At 40.9% G+C, this 12428-nt stretch overlaps 1 protein-coding gene across 5 annotated transcripts in view; it reads left to right on the forward strand.

Moving 5' to 3' along the window:
• The window catches only part of LOC109929885 (drebrin), a 164589-nt gene that overhangs the window by 136761 nt on the left and 15400 nt on the right, over positions 1 to 12428 (forward strand). For all 5 annotated transcript variants that reach the window (XM_048603994.1, XM_048603991.1, XM_048603990.1 and 2 more), the window contains 2 exons: positions 2756 to 2839; positions 4627 to 4741. In XM_048603994.1, the coding sequence (XP_048459951.1) occupies positions 2756 to 2839; positions 4627 to 4741 (199 nt within the window). The remainder of the gene's footprint in view (positions 1 to 2755; positions 2840 to 4626; positions 4742 to 12428) is intronic.

The raw sequence follows: 12428 nt of genomic DNA on the forward strand, positions 1-12428 counted from the left end.
CAGTGCGGCCTTTAGCTCTCCTTATAGATATTAATATATCCCAATTACCCACTGATGGCTGTCTGACACTGCACTGTAACTGCCCCTTGGAGCAGAAAAAGAGATTGCTTAACTTGTCATTAACCTTTGTCCCCCAGTTAAGTGCAACTCCATGCTGACTGACTCACACCTACCCCAGGCATAGAAAGCCAAGATTCCACCACTACCTCCACTACACTCCTGTTGTTACAGACTTTTAAGCAGAGTTTTGCAGAGTGTGAACATGTGCTAGTTTCAACTCATTCCAGTAAACTTATTGAGTCTTCTGGGGGCCTCTGTTATGGGGGTTCGGAACATTCTTGTATGCAGAGTTATGAAGAGCTCTGTATTCCAATTTTTAACATTCCAGCACCACCTCACCTACAGAATAAATACTGTTTGTTCTGTACATAACTTGTTTTAAGAAATAAACTTTAGAACAAGGAACTGTGTTGATCTGATGAAAGTTCATGTACAAAGTTAGACTGAGAAATACAGAGAAAAATGCCCTCCACTTTGTTCTACAATCAGTTTTCCACCTTGTTTCTTCATTGCATTTCACTTAGTTTACAATATGCAATCATTCAAAGAACAGAAGGATGTACTATAGTGTTGTGTAAAATTCAACAGGCTAGTCTTTAACACACTAGTTGTTTGATTTATTGGAAATTGCTACCTGCCATAAAATATTATGAATAAATGTGAATGTAAGCTAACAGTATGCATTCATCAGTACTTTAAACAGTTATAAAGCTCTCATTCTAAACAGAACTACATTTTAAAAATGTGTTCATTAGATATGGCTGACACTGGCTGGGTTAACAATTACTGTGCATCCATAATTGCCCTCGAGAAGGGGTGGTGAGCTGTATTCTTGAAGTCTTCTTGGGGTATTGAGACACCCACAGTGCAGTTAAGAAGGAAGTTCCTTTTCAAGCTGTTGCTGACTAGAGTTTGTATTGGCTGAAGTAGCATATTCCTCCTTGGTTACCAGTTGGTGAAGGAACCCATTGGGTGGAGAGAAGCATATCAAGAGAACAGATCGTAAGTGGTCGAATGGTTCTAGCACAGGGGCGTAGCATATTGGCCCATCATGGTCTCGTTAGTTATCTGCAACAGCACCTGAGCTGGTCCCATTCTCATCCTAACCTCATAGCTCAGCAATTCATTTTCTTCAGATGCTCATCCAATTGCCTTTGAAAGTCACAAGTGTATCTGCCTCCACCACATTCTCAGGCTGTGCATTTCAAATCCTAACCTTTGGTATTTTGCTATTCTACTTATATTAGTGAGTCTGATTGTTGACCCCTTTGCCAATGATTTCAGTTTCTCTCTATCTACTCTAAATGTCTCCTTCCATTTTTTTCTTTTTTATGAAGGAGAAGCTAGACTCGTTCTCTTATCTGTTGATGTTTCTGAGTTTTGGCTGGAATTGTTCATGTAAATCCTTGCTGGAACCTCTCTAAAGTCTTCACATCCTAAATATGGTTCCCCAAATTTGACACAATATTCCAGTTGCTTTCCAAAGTCGTGATAATTTTGTTGTTCTTGTACTTTACACTCTTGTCCCTTTCTGCTATTTACACTATTATAATCCCATTTTTATTAGCATGATTAAAGTCCTCTATTATCACTACTCTGTAGTCCTTGCAAATCTCTGTAATTTCCTGAAAATGTGCCCCTTTATTTCACTTAGCTACTGAACGGTGGCCTGTCCAATATGCCCAGTAGCATTATGGGGCATCTGTTGTTCATGAATGTTAACCAAATAGCTTCAGTGTTTGACACCCTTAAGACATCATCTTTCCTCAGGACCGTAATATTCTCCTTGATCAATAATGCTGCCTATCTTCCGTTCTTCCCTATCTTACCTTTTCTAAACATCTTGTATTCAGGATTATTTAATGCCTTTAGAGCAAAGAACAGTACAGCACAGGAACAGGCCCTTTGATGCACCAAGACTGTGCTGACACATGATGCCTTTCTAAGCTAAAATCCTTTTGCCTCTATATAGACTGTATCCTTCTATATTCCCTGCCTATTCATGTATCTGTCAAGATGCCTCTTTAATGTTGCTATTGTATCCATCTCCAACACCACCACCGTCAGCTCCTAAACTCCTTCAGGTACATGTTCTATATGTTTAGGGCTACAGCCATGGTGTCGCTGTGGTGACACTCCAGTCCTTTTTAAATCAAATTATGTTACTGATTTTATTCATGATTCCTGTTGAAATATTTCACATTTTCCATGATGACATTAGTGTTGTCTCAGTCAGGAAACTTCCACCTTGAAACTGCTAGTCTTGTGAACCAGTGTGAACAATCTGGGTAGCTGTTAGTTTTGGAAAAATACAATACCATGGTTCATCACTGGCTTGGAACCCCAACCCCTTCAGCTCAATATAAACACTGCATTAAATTGCAGCTTCAGTTAGTCAGGCCTTTCTGTCACTCGCTCACTGTTGCTCCTTTCAGATCTTCTACCTTTCCCAACCTGATCTGTTTGATTTGTTACATTTTTCCCCTTATAAAAAATTAATAGACTTAGGTCAAAATGTTCAATGTTTGTATTTTTTAAGCATTTTTTTAATAATGAGATTCATAGACGTAAGTAACTAAGCCTTGTTTCACTTGACTGTGTCCAGATTTAAAGTGACAACAGTTGAGCTCAATGTGAGCCCATGCTGGATCGATCACAACTGTATCTAATTCTAACCATGTTCATTTTGAAATAGGACGTGCAGAAGGAGGGAATGGAGGAGAATGAGGATGAAGAGAACAAGGGGTCGAAAATCAGCGATTCTGCTGAGAAAGCAGCTGTAAGCCTTTAATAAAGCTCAGATTGTGTGCTGATCGAGGATAGGCAGAAACATAACAATCTTGGGTGTTCCAGACAGTAACTCAGTGACAGATAATGTTACTGAAAGATAATAAAACAGGAATTCACAGACCTGGCGAAAACTTGGAAATTGTTATTCAGGTGAATGGGGCAGAATTCAGGATGGAATCTACCCCAGCACGAAAGCAGGTGCTTCATGTATGAACCTCTTTCTGTGTTGTTATCTCTGGAAGAGTCAGGACTTACAACTGAGGGAAACAGGCAGACCAACACCAGATATTGGCAGGAATGGAATCAAGTGCTTTTTCCATGGCTCCAGTCTTGGGGAAGGTTTGAATTCTGGACCCTGAGGTTATGTGGAAATAAACTACATCTGTCACCTCCATCACTGTTGTGCCAAAACTGTCCTGATGATGGAAATTAGCTGGACACAAAGATGTCAAAAAGCATCAGAGTAAGGCATTCTCTCTGTTCCCACAGACTTCCCCGTGAATTTCTTGTTTGGTGGAAATAAAGAAATGATAGTTTTAAAATATTGTTCGAGAGTATCAAACATGCGATCTTCATTCATGTTGATGATATTCAATTAAACATGGGAGGATATTATTAATCTCATGGTGTGGAAGACTGAATAACTCCTGAATGATAACATCTTGAGATAGCCATAAAGATTTCACTCACTAGAGTGATAAAATGGCATCTCTGTGTAATTGGAGATTGTGTCATAATGTTCTAGTCCCTATCTCAGTGATTTGAGGTATCTCTTAACACTTAAGATGCAGACATGATGCAAAATTGTAACTATGGACTGGATTGTAGACTTGTCTGTTGCCAGGTTGGATGGCGGGAGGGCATATAAAATCCACTGGGGGCTAGGCCCACCATTTATCCACATGCCCATGCCCCCATTGCAACTAAGCTTAGGTGAGGGAGTCATAGAGTTCCTGGTCTATTAAGGACACTTATATCCTGCAGGGAATGGCCCATGCAAGCAGAGAGGGCCAGAAGCTTTAGCTGTGCAGCTTGGTGTCTGGTCCCACCACCTTTTCTCTCACTACTGGCACTACAGAGCTCCTGAGAGAGGGGTGACCTCCAACTGCATAACACTAACTCCAGCATCAGGTTCATGGGTGGATTGTCCCTGACCTTTTAGCTGTGCACAGGGACATAGTGTCCCTTTCAATCCAGCCCCATATGTCAGAGAAAGAGCAGTTTCTATTAGTTATGGTTATTAAACTTTCCAGGAGTTTGAAACAGAACTGCGTGGTGTATAGAAAAAAAAATTAAAGTATATGTCAAAATCAATAAGCAGTTAAGAGCACTGGGAGTTAAATGAAATATAACAGAATTACTGTTTTGTTCCTACCCATTAATGATGGAATAACAAAACTGCATGTTTCAAAACTATCTGTTCCACTTTTGATAGCAGTTCATTGACAATGGGAAGACAATGTCTTTGTGCTGTTGGTGTCACAGAGTGTTTTAACTACTCTCTCACCATATGTACAAACATTATGGCACCATTGCCTTAAAACACACTACAGAACATTTGGCTTGGGTCATCAAATTTGACTTTCATATAACTAAGCCTTAAGAAGAGATTTCAATGAGAGTTATGAACAAAATTAGAAAAGCTGGTAAAGCAAAGCAAAGCTCAAGTTTAACTTTAGAGCCACATCTATAAAGAAGCTGAATCAGTTTTAAAGATAATGACTGTCTCTTCACATTGACATGCCCTGTTTTTCTCACATTCCCTCATGGAAACAGGAAGCCGCAGCTCTCATTGCATTGCGGGATGGAAATCCTCGGGAATTCTTTAAGCAACGAGAACGAGCAATGACAACAAGTTTTGAGACTGTACATTTTTCAGGCCAAAGACCAGGTAGGAATGCCTTTTATTTTTGTTCCCATTCCAATACCTCCCATCCCTTTTCTTCCCCTGCAGCCTCTCATTCTCCATGAAAATTCCTTCCATCTAAAGGGCAGGGCTAATGGTTCTGCCTCTCTTTTTGCCATCAAATCCATCTCATACTTCAGTGTGAATAAACTGGAACAAGCCTTCTCACAGGCTTGAGGAAATGTTCACAATCAAGTCATTAACTGCAAAATGTGACTGTAGCAACCTCATATGAAGCAAAGGGCTGCCAGTAAAGCATTAATCCTCTTCTAACTGAGCTTTTTCAAAATGTACCTGATCATAGCCGACACCAAGTATTCAGTGGGTGGCACAGAGCAACGCCTGATCCAATCAACCTGTTAAATTGGTGGGAGATCACATTAAATTACCAACATGTGGAATAGAATTATTAAATTGATCACGGTGAATGACTTGGGCTGGAACTATTTAGCAGTATGAGTGCTGCTAGACAGAATAGTTGGGAGTGAAACAGATGACTGAATTAGATGTATTTGAAAATACACAGGAGAAAGCCCGCTCATAAACAAATGATATGTTTGGGAAGGACCCAGGCGTGGGCTAGAATAGCCTTCAGTTATCTCAAATAAAGTAGCCAGGAGTGGGATGAAGTTCTATTCGATTATGCCAAGTGACATAGTTGAAGTGGGTTGAGCAGTGCCTAGTTGTGTGCATAACCACTGATTGAGGTTGAGTCACTGATAAATCTGATACTTGGGAAGAAACTCCACCAATATTTGAGCTGCGCAAAATGTCTTCATATTGAATGTTCCTGGAGACATTCTCCACAAAATGTCACTGTAAATTAGGATATTTCTTCAGTTCAATTAACCAGTTGAATTTTCCAATAAACAGGGCTCCACTGTATATGTAGCTTGTTGCTATAGAGATGTATGGTCTGGAATAGAAACAGAACACTCAGACAGCACTCTCTGCAGATGCTGGCTGTTTCATTCATTACTCCAAATGTTTAGATATCTGGGTTTTCATTATTCATCAAACAGCATCATATTTCTGAGCCTAAGAGCAGTGGAGATACTTGGAGAGAAAAAGATGTCTAGACCATGCAAAGAAATGAGTTACTAAATGCTTCATGATGTCATTAAATCTAACCAAGGTCAAACCTCTCCTGTGCTTTTCTGGGTGGCTGGTGGAGATGGGCTGTGGGGAGGGGTTACATTGATGGTTCTGTTTAATGATCATATCTCCCCAACTAAACATTAGAAAGGAGTTTGATGTTTTAACAATCAACTGGAAAACAATGCTGGTGAGCCAATCAATTCAAATGAGACTGCTCAAATCTTTTTTTAAGGAGGTCTATTTTGGATGGTGGTTGACCACCAATTACTGAAAAGAGATTCCAACATCAACCTTTCTGTTCCTTATAACCTTTCCTGTCATTAGTCCCAGTATCAACTCTGTAGAATTCCCAATATTTCTTCCAGCAAAGTTGGATTCTTCATATTCATCCTAACACCAACCTCCCCCATGCTGCTCCCAACTTTGTGCTATAATACTCGCCTTTCCATTGCTGCTGTCATAAGTGTAGGATTCTCTGCACATTAACAGTTACCTACATACTGCCTTCACCCTCCATATCTGAGCAATTTTGCTACTTTTGATTGGTATGTTCACCAGACAGTTCTTGTGAGGACCAAGTCCATTTTGATGTTAAGGACATGTTATGGACCAGAGAAGATCCCCTCAAAATATATTAAGAAGGTAACCTGGACATTAACTTATTCTTAATTTAAAGGCAAACATAAAGTGCAATTCAATTGGTCAAACTACTCAACATTAAGCAAAACGCAGCTTATATAAACACAATAGTTAAAAAACAACAAAAGAAAGGAGAATTTAGAATAACTTAACTCTATTGGAAAACTTAACAGAATAATAGATACAGTACCTATTACTAATTAACTGTTCCAATACAGTAACATCCCATAAACACACCCCTTGACAAAAAGGCAAATCCAGCAGCCTAGGAAGAGAATTCCCAGCTTTTGGCTGTAATCGAGAGAGGGAAAAAAATGTTCCACTTCTTCAAGCCCACAACAACTGCTGAAAACTAAACCTAAAAACTAAAGAAAAGTCCTAGAAATCTTGGTCTGAGAGCTGGCTACATCCAGGCTGCTTTTATTGTTCCAACTTTTTTAAAATAAAAACCTCGAGGCCTCACAAGCAGTTAACTCAAGTGGTTTTGGTAGACTGCTTGTTACCTCTGACCAACAACCTCTCTTCAAAAAAAAAGGACAAAATAACCTGAAAAGTGACAGCATGGTCACAGACACCACTGTCTTGTTTAGCACAACTGTTGAGTTCAAATGGTAAAGAATCAGGACAGATCAGCAGCTCAAAACCAAGCATCATGAGGCACTGTAGGCCACCAGCAGCAACAGAATTAAATTCCGCCACAATCTGCAACCTCATGGCATGGAACATTCCTCATTCCATTACCATCAAGTCAGGGGATCAACCCGATTTCAATGAGCAGTATAGGAGACCATGCCAGGAGCAGTATCAGGCATACCTGAAAAGGCAGTGCCAACCTGGTGAAGCTACAACACAGGACTACTTGTAAGCTAAACACCAGCACAGAATGATGTTGGTAAATGATCTCACAACTACATCAGATTTTTGCACCCCTTGTGCATGCGGTTGTGAATGGTGGTAGACAATTAAACACCTAACCATAGAGGGGGATATCCTGGATGTTTACATCCATAATGAGTGCACAACACCAAGGAGACTCCAAGGTTGAAGCGTTTGCAACCATCTTCAGCAAACAAAACCCAATCAATTTCAGTCTTCTCCTGAGGTTTTCATCATCACAGAAGCCAGTCTCCAACCAATTCAATTCACTTTGAGATATATCTCTCCTAAGTATTCATCGTACCAAGACGTGCCTGCACACACTAGCCATTACAAAGACTGTGGACTCAAACAGTCAGTTGTGGGATCATTTATCCTGGGACATGTAGGGTCATTTATCTACATCATTGTGCTGCAGGTGTTTAGCTGTAATGCTGAAGGTTTGTCCCAAACTATCTATTTCTCTAGCCAACCTGTTCCAGTACAATTATAACATTGCATCCACCCAACAAAGCTAAATAATTGGCAAGTATAGATATTTTTAATCAACCTGTTCAGCTTTGTTATGACTCACCATTGGAGTAGGTGGGGCCTGAACCTCAGCCAGGGTTAGGGACACCACCACTGCACAACAAGAGCCCCAGAAAACATTACCTGAGTCCTTGGATTACTAATCCAGTGACAAAATCACTGTGTCATCACCTCCCCCAGTTTTAACTTGATGAAGCACGTGCGGAATTACACTACAGTTATTTTTAACCCAGCCGTTCAGAAATGCTATTACACAGCTCTGGAGCAGGTGGGATTTAAACCCAAACCTCCTGTCTCAGAGGTAGAGACACTACCAGTGTACCACACGAGCCCATAAGAACTGAATCCTCATTGTCTGACTGGAAATTAATCCCAGGCCATTGAAATGCCTGGACTTAATCTTAATGACTTGATCACCAGGATTGGTTTGCCCAAGTATGTTATTTTCTAATGAACCTGTTCAGAGATATTATCCACCTCTGGAACAGTAGGGGCTTGAATGTGGGCCTCCTGGCTCAGAAGTAGGAACATTACCAGTATACCACCGAAGCCCCCATGTGCCTAAGTATATCTTCACAAAAAGCAGGAAAAAGCAATCTGACCAATCTCTTTTTTTCTATTTTTCTAATCAACCTGAGTCAGAGGCCTTATCACACATCTCTGAGACTGAGCAGGTGGGACTTGAACCCAGGCCTCCTGGTTCAGGGGCTTTCCAATCTCTTCTCAATCATCAGTATATTGATGGAAGCTGGTGTTGACAATGCTACCAAGTAGCAATTATTCAGCAATAACCTGCTTATTGATGCCCAGTTTGGATTGAACCATGATCACACAGTACAGTCTTGGTATAAAGATGAGAAAAAGTTCCAGCAAGGGATGAAAGTGACTACACATGACAATAAGACAGCATTTGACCAAGTGTGGCATCAAGGATTCAGAATGAAACTTAATGAGAATCAAGGGGGAGATCTCTCCATTACCTGGAGTCATAGCTCACAAAAAGGTTGTTAGAAATGTTATGGTTGTTGGGAGCCAGTCATTTCAGCCCAAGTTATCACTGCAGTGTCAGGGCAGTATCTAAGCCCAGCAGCCTTTGGCAGTTTCATCAATGTCCTTCATTCTATCAAAGGTCAAAAGGCGACGTGCCAATAAGTGCAGAGTGTTCGGACTGTTTGCAGTTCGTCAGATACGGAAACTGGCCAATGCCAGCATTTGACAAGATCTGGACAACATTCTGGTGATATGTGACCAGAAATATGTGCATCACACAAGTGCTGGTAATGACAGCCTCCAACAAGAAAAGGTTAAACCACCTTCCCTTGACTTTCAAAGCAACTCCTCCTCTGGGAACATCCATGGGATACAGTCATTCAGAATCTCACCTGGACGCAACATAGAAATACTGTGGCTCTAAGAGAAGATCAAAGACTGGGAATTGAGTAATGCAGCTCCCCATTCCTCAAATCCTCTATAAGACACAAGGCAGGAATGTGATGGAATACTCTCCACTTGCCTGGATGCAGCTCAACAGCACTCGGGAAGCTGAACAAAATTCGGGTCAACTTAGCCCCATTGATCACCATCCTATCCATCACCTTCAACATCCTTTTGAAACCTATACTGTATGTCAAATTTTAATTATGTTTTCGTTCATGCCACGTGGTCATCACTAGAGAAGCCAGCATTTATTGCCCATAAGATGGTGCTGATCTACCTTATTGAACTGCTGCAGTTCTTGGGATGGAGGTACACCCAGAATGCTGTTAGGAAGAGAGTTTCAGGATTTTGACACAGGAACAGTGAAGACCTGATGATATAGTTCCAAGTCAGGATCATGTGTGGCTAGAAGTGAAACTTGTAGGTGGTGGTTTTCCCATGCATCTGCTGCCTTAATCTCCTAGGTTTGGAAGGTGCTGTCAAAGGAGCCTTCACAAGTTGCTGCAGTGCATCTTGTCGATGATACAAACTGTTGTCCTCTTGCGAGGTAATCTAGAACTAGGAGCCTTAATTTCAAAATACAGAGTCTCCCATTTAAGACAGAGATAAGGAAACATGATTTCTCTCAGAAGGTTGTCTCAGTCTTTGGAATTCCCTTCCTAAAAAGGCAGTGGATGCAGAATCTTTAATTTTTTTTAAGGCAGAGGGAGATAGATTTTTTTGGATATCACGGGGATGAAGTTTATTCTACATGTGAAGGAACGCAAATTTGAGGTTAAAATGAGATCAGCCTTGATCTTATTGAATGGCAGAGCAAGGTTGAAGGGCTGAGTGGCCTTATGTTGGTGATGAAGGCAGTGCATGGTGAAGGTGGTGGTTGTGATGCCAGTGAAGCAAGCTGTTTTGTCCTGGGTGGTCTCAAATTTCTTGAGTGTTGGTAGAGCTGCCTCTATCCAGCAATGTAGGCTGTGTTTGCTTAAATGGCTGACTTGTGGCTTTTGGATGGGAGACAGGCATTGAGGAGATGCAAGGTGACTTACTTACCACAATATTCCTCGCATCTTATCTGCTCTTGTATATATGTGTTTATACGGTTGGTCCAGTTTAGTTTTTGATCAATGATAAACCCCAGTACGTTTATAGTAGGGAATTCAGTCATGGTAACTCCACTATCAATCAGAGATAGCATCATACAGTCATAGAGTAATACAGCATGGAAGCAGGCCCTTCAGCCCAAACTGGTCCATGCTGACCATGGTGCCCACTCAGCTAGTTCCAATTGTCCGCATTTGGTCCATATGGTTAGATTCTCAGATGGTTAGATTCTCTCGTTGGAGATGGTCATTGCCTGGTACCTAGATGGCACAATGTTACTTGTTACATGTCAGGCTATTTCTGGATATTGTCCAGGTCTTGCTGCAGACATACACGAGCTGCTTCAGTATTTGAGGAGTTGGGAGTGGTGCTAAACATTGTGCAATTATCAGTGAACATTCCCACTTCTGACTTTGTGTTAAAGGAAGAATAAAGAAGCTGAAGACGGTTGGGCCTGGGACATCACCATCCAAAGGTGTCCTGGAACTGAACTGATCTGCTTGACCTCCAATAATCACAATCTTTGTGCTAAGCATGACTCTGAACTGCAGAAACGGTTCTCCCCCACCCCACCATTCCCATTAACACCAGTTCTGCCAGGGCTCCTTGATGTTTTATTTGGTCAAGTGCAGTCAATCTCACCTCCCCTCTGGAGTTCATGTCTTTTGCCCATGTATAATGTTGTAAAGTGGTCAATATTTATTGTTATATGAGACAGTACCACCCCCCCCCACCCCCGAAAATTCTGATCACACTGCATATTGAATGTGATTTTCTTATTTAACTCATGGAAATTGGTGTCACTAGCTGGGCTAACATTTATTCACCATTGACTAGAGATTGGTGAGTGATGTGAAAAGCTACAATTGTACCTAACTGAGAAAACTGAATCTTGTGTTTTTTTTTTCTTTTCCTTTGGCAATTTGCATGTATTGTCCTCTCTTCAAACAGTGTTTTTTTGAGTTTATCCTTTTACAAACCCCTGAGCTATCAGCTGCTGTAACAATCCATGAAGGACCTAAAGGATGATGATGAAACCCAATGTCTTTCCTGAATCTTAACAAGGTTTTTTCAAAAAAAAAAAATCAATCTTTTATTAAATTTTTTTTGGAAAACCCTTTTCAACAAGTACATTCCCACAGCACCTCCTCCAAAGTCTTCAAAGTGATAGCTTGAAAAATAAAGCAGATCATTGTCTTGCTCTGTGAACAGATGCTCACAGGTTGTCTGCAGGGGTTTGATGATCTCTACTACAGTGGAGCCATGTTATTCCCTCATACCCAACTTGCAATGTGTGGTGGTTCAGCAATCGAATCAGGTTATACAACAGACGGCTAACACAGAATGAATAATAAAAACACGGGTATGTCAAAGACTTGGACAAGTGATTTAGCACAGTCAAAAAGGATGGAAAGGCCAGTTGGTGGGGATACCAGAGGTGAACAAGAGGCAGCGAATGAGAAGTCATTGACATGAAGAAATGGGATTTCTGTTGAATATAAAAGACCGGTTGTGAAATGTAGACAAAAACAGAAAACTAGTGTGAACAAAAATCTAATGATGGAAAAGGTGAGAAGAACAGGAAACAACAAAATGTTACAAGGCAGTGGGGAGAAATAATGATAGAAAAAAAGGACATAAAGGCAGGAATGAGTAATTAAAAGGGTGAGGTTTCCAAGGTATTCGAAAATTTGGATACAATAATGTGACAGCACTTCTCCATAAGGTGGGAGCAGTTCAGCTGTGTAATATTTGTGGAGTTGGAGTAAATGTGGTGAATTGAATAATAACCCGGTCACAGCATTTGACAATGTTTTTGAGGGCTCTTGTGGCACAGTGGTGGTGTCCCTACCTCTGAGCTAGGAGGCCTGGCTTCAGGTCCCACCTGCTCCAGAGGTGTGTAGTAACATCTCTGAACAGGTTGATGGGAAAATATCTAGACAATGTATTTCAGCTGAAGTATGTTGGAGATACATGGGAATTTGCCAAGTATGTG

Source organism: Rhincodon typus, chromosome 12 (genome assembly GCF_021869965.1).
Source record: "Rhincodon typus isolate 14 chromosome 12, sRhiTyp1.1, whole genome shotgun sequence".
Taxonomy (NCBI): Eukaryota; Metazoa; Chordata; class Chondrichthyes; order Orectolobiformes; family Rhincodontidae; genus Rhincodon; species Rhincodon typus.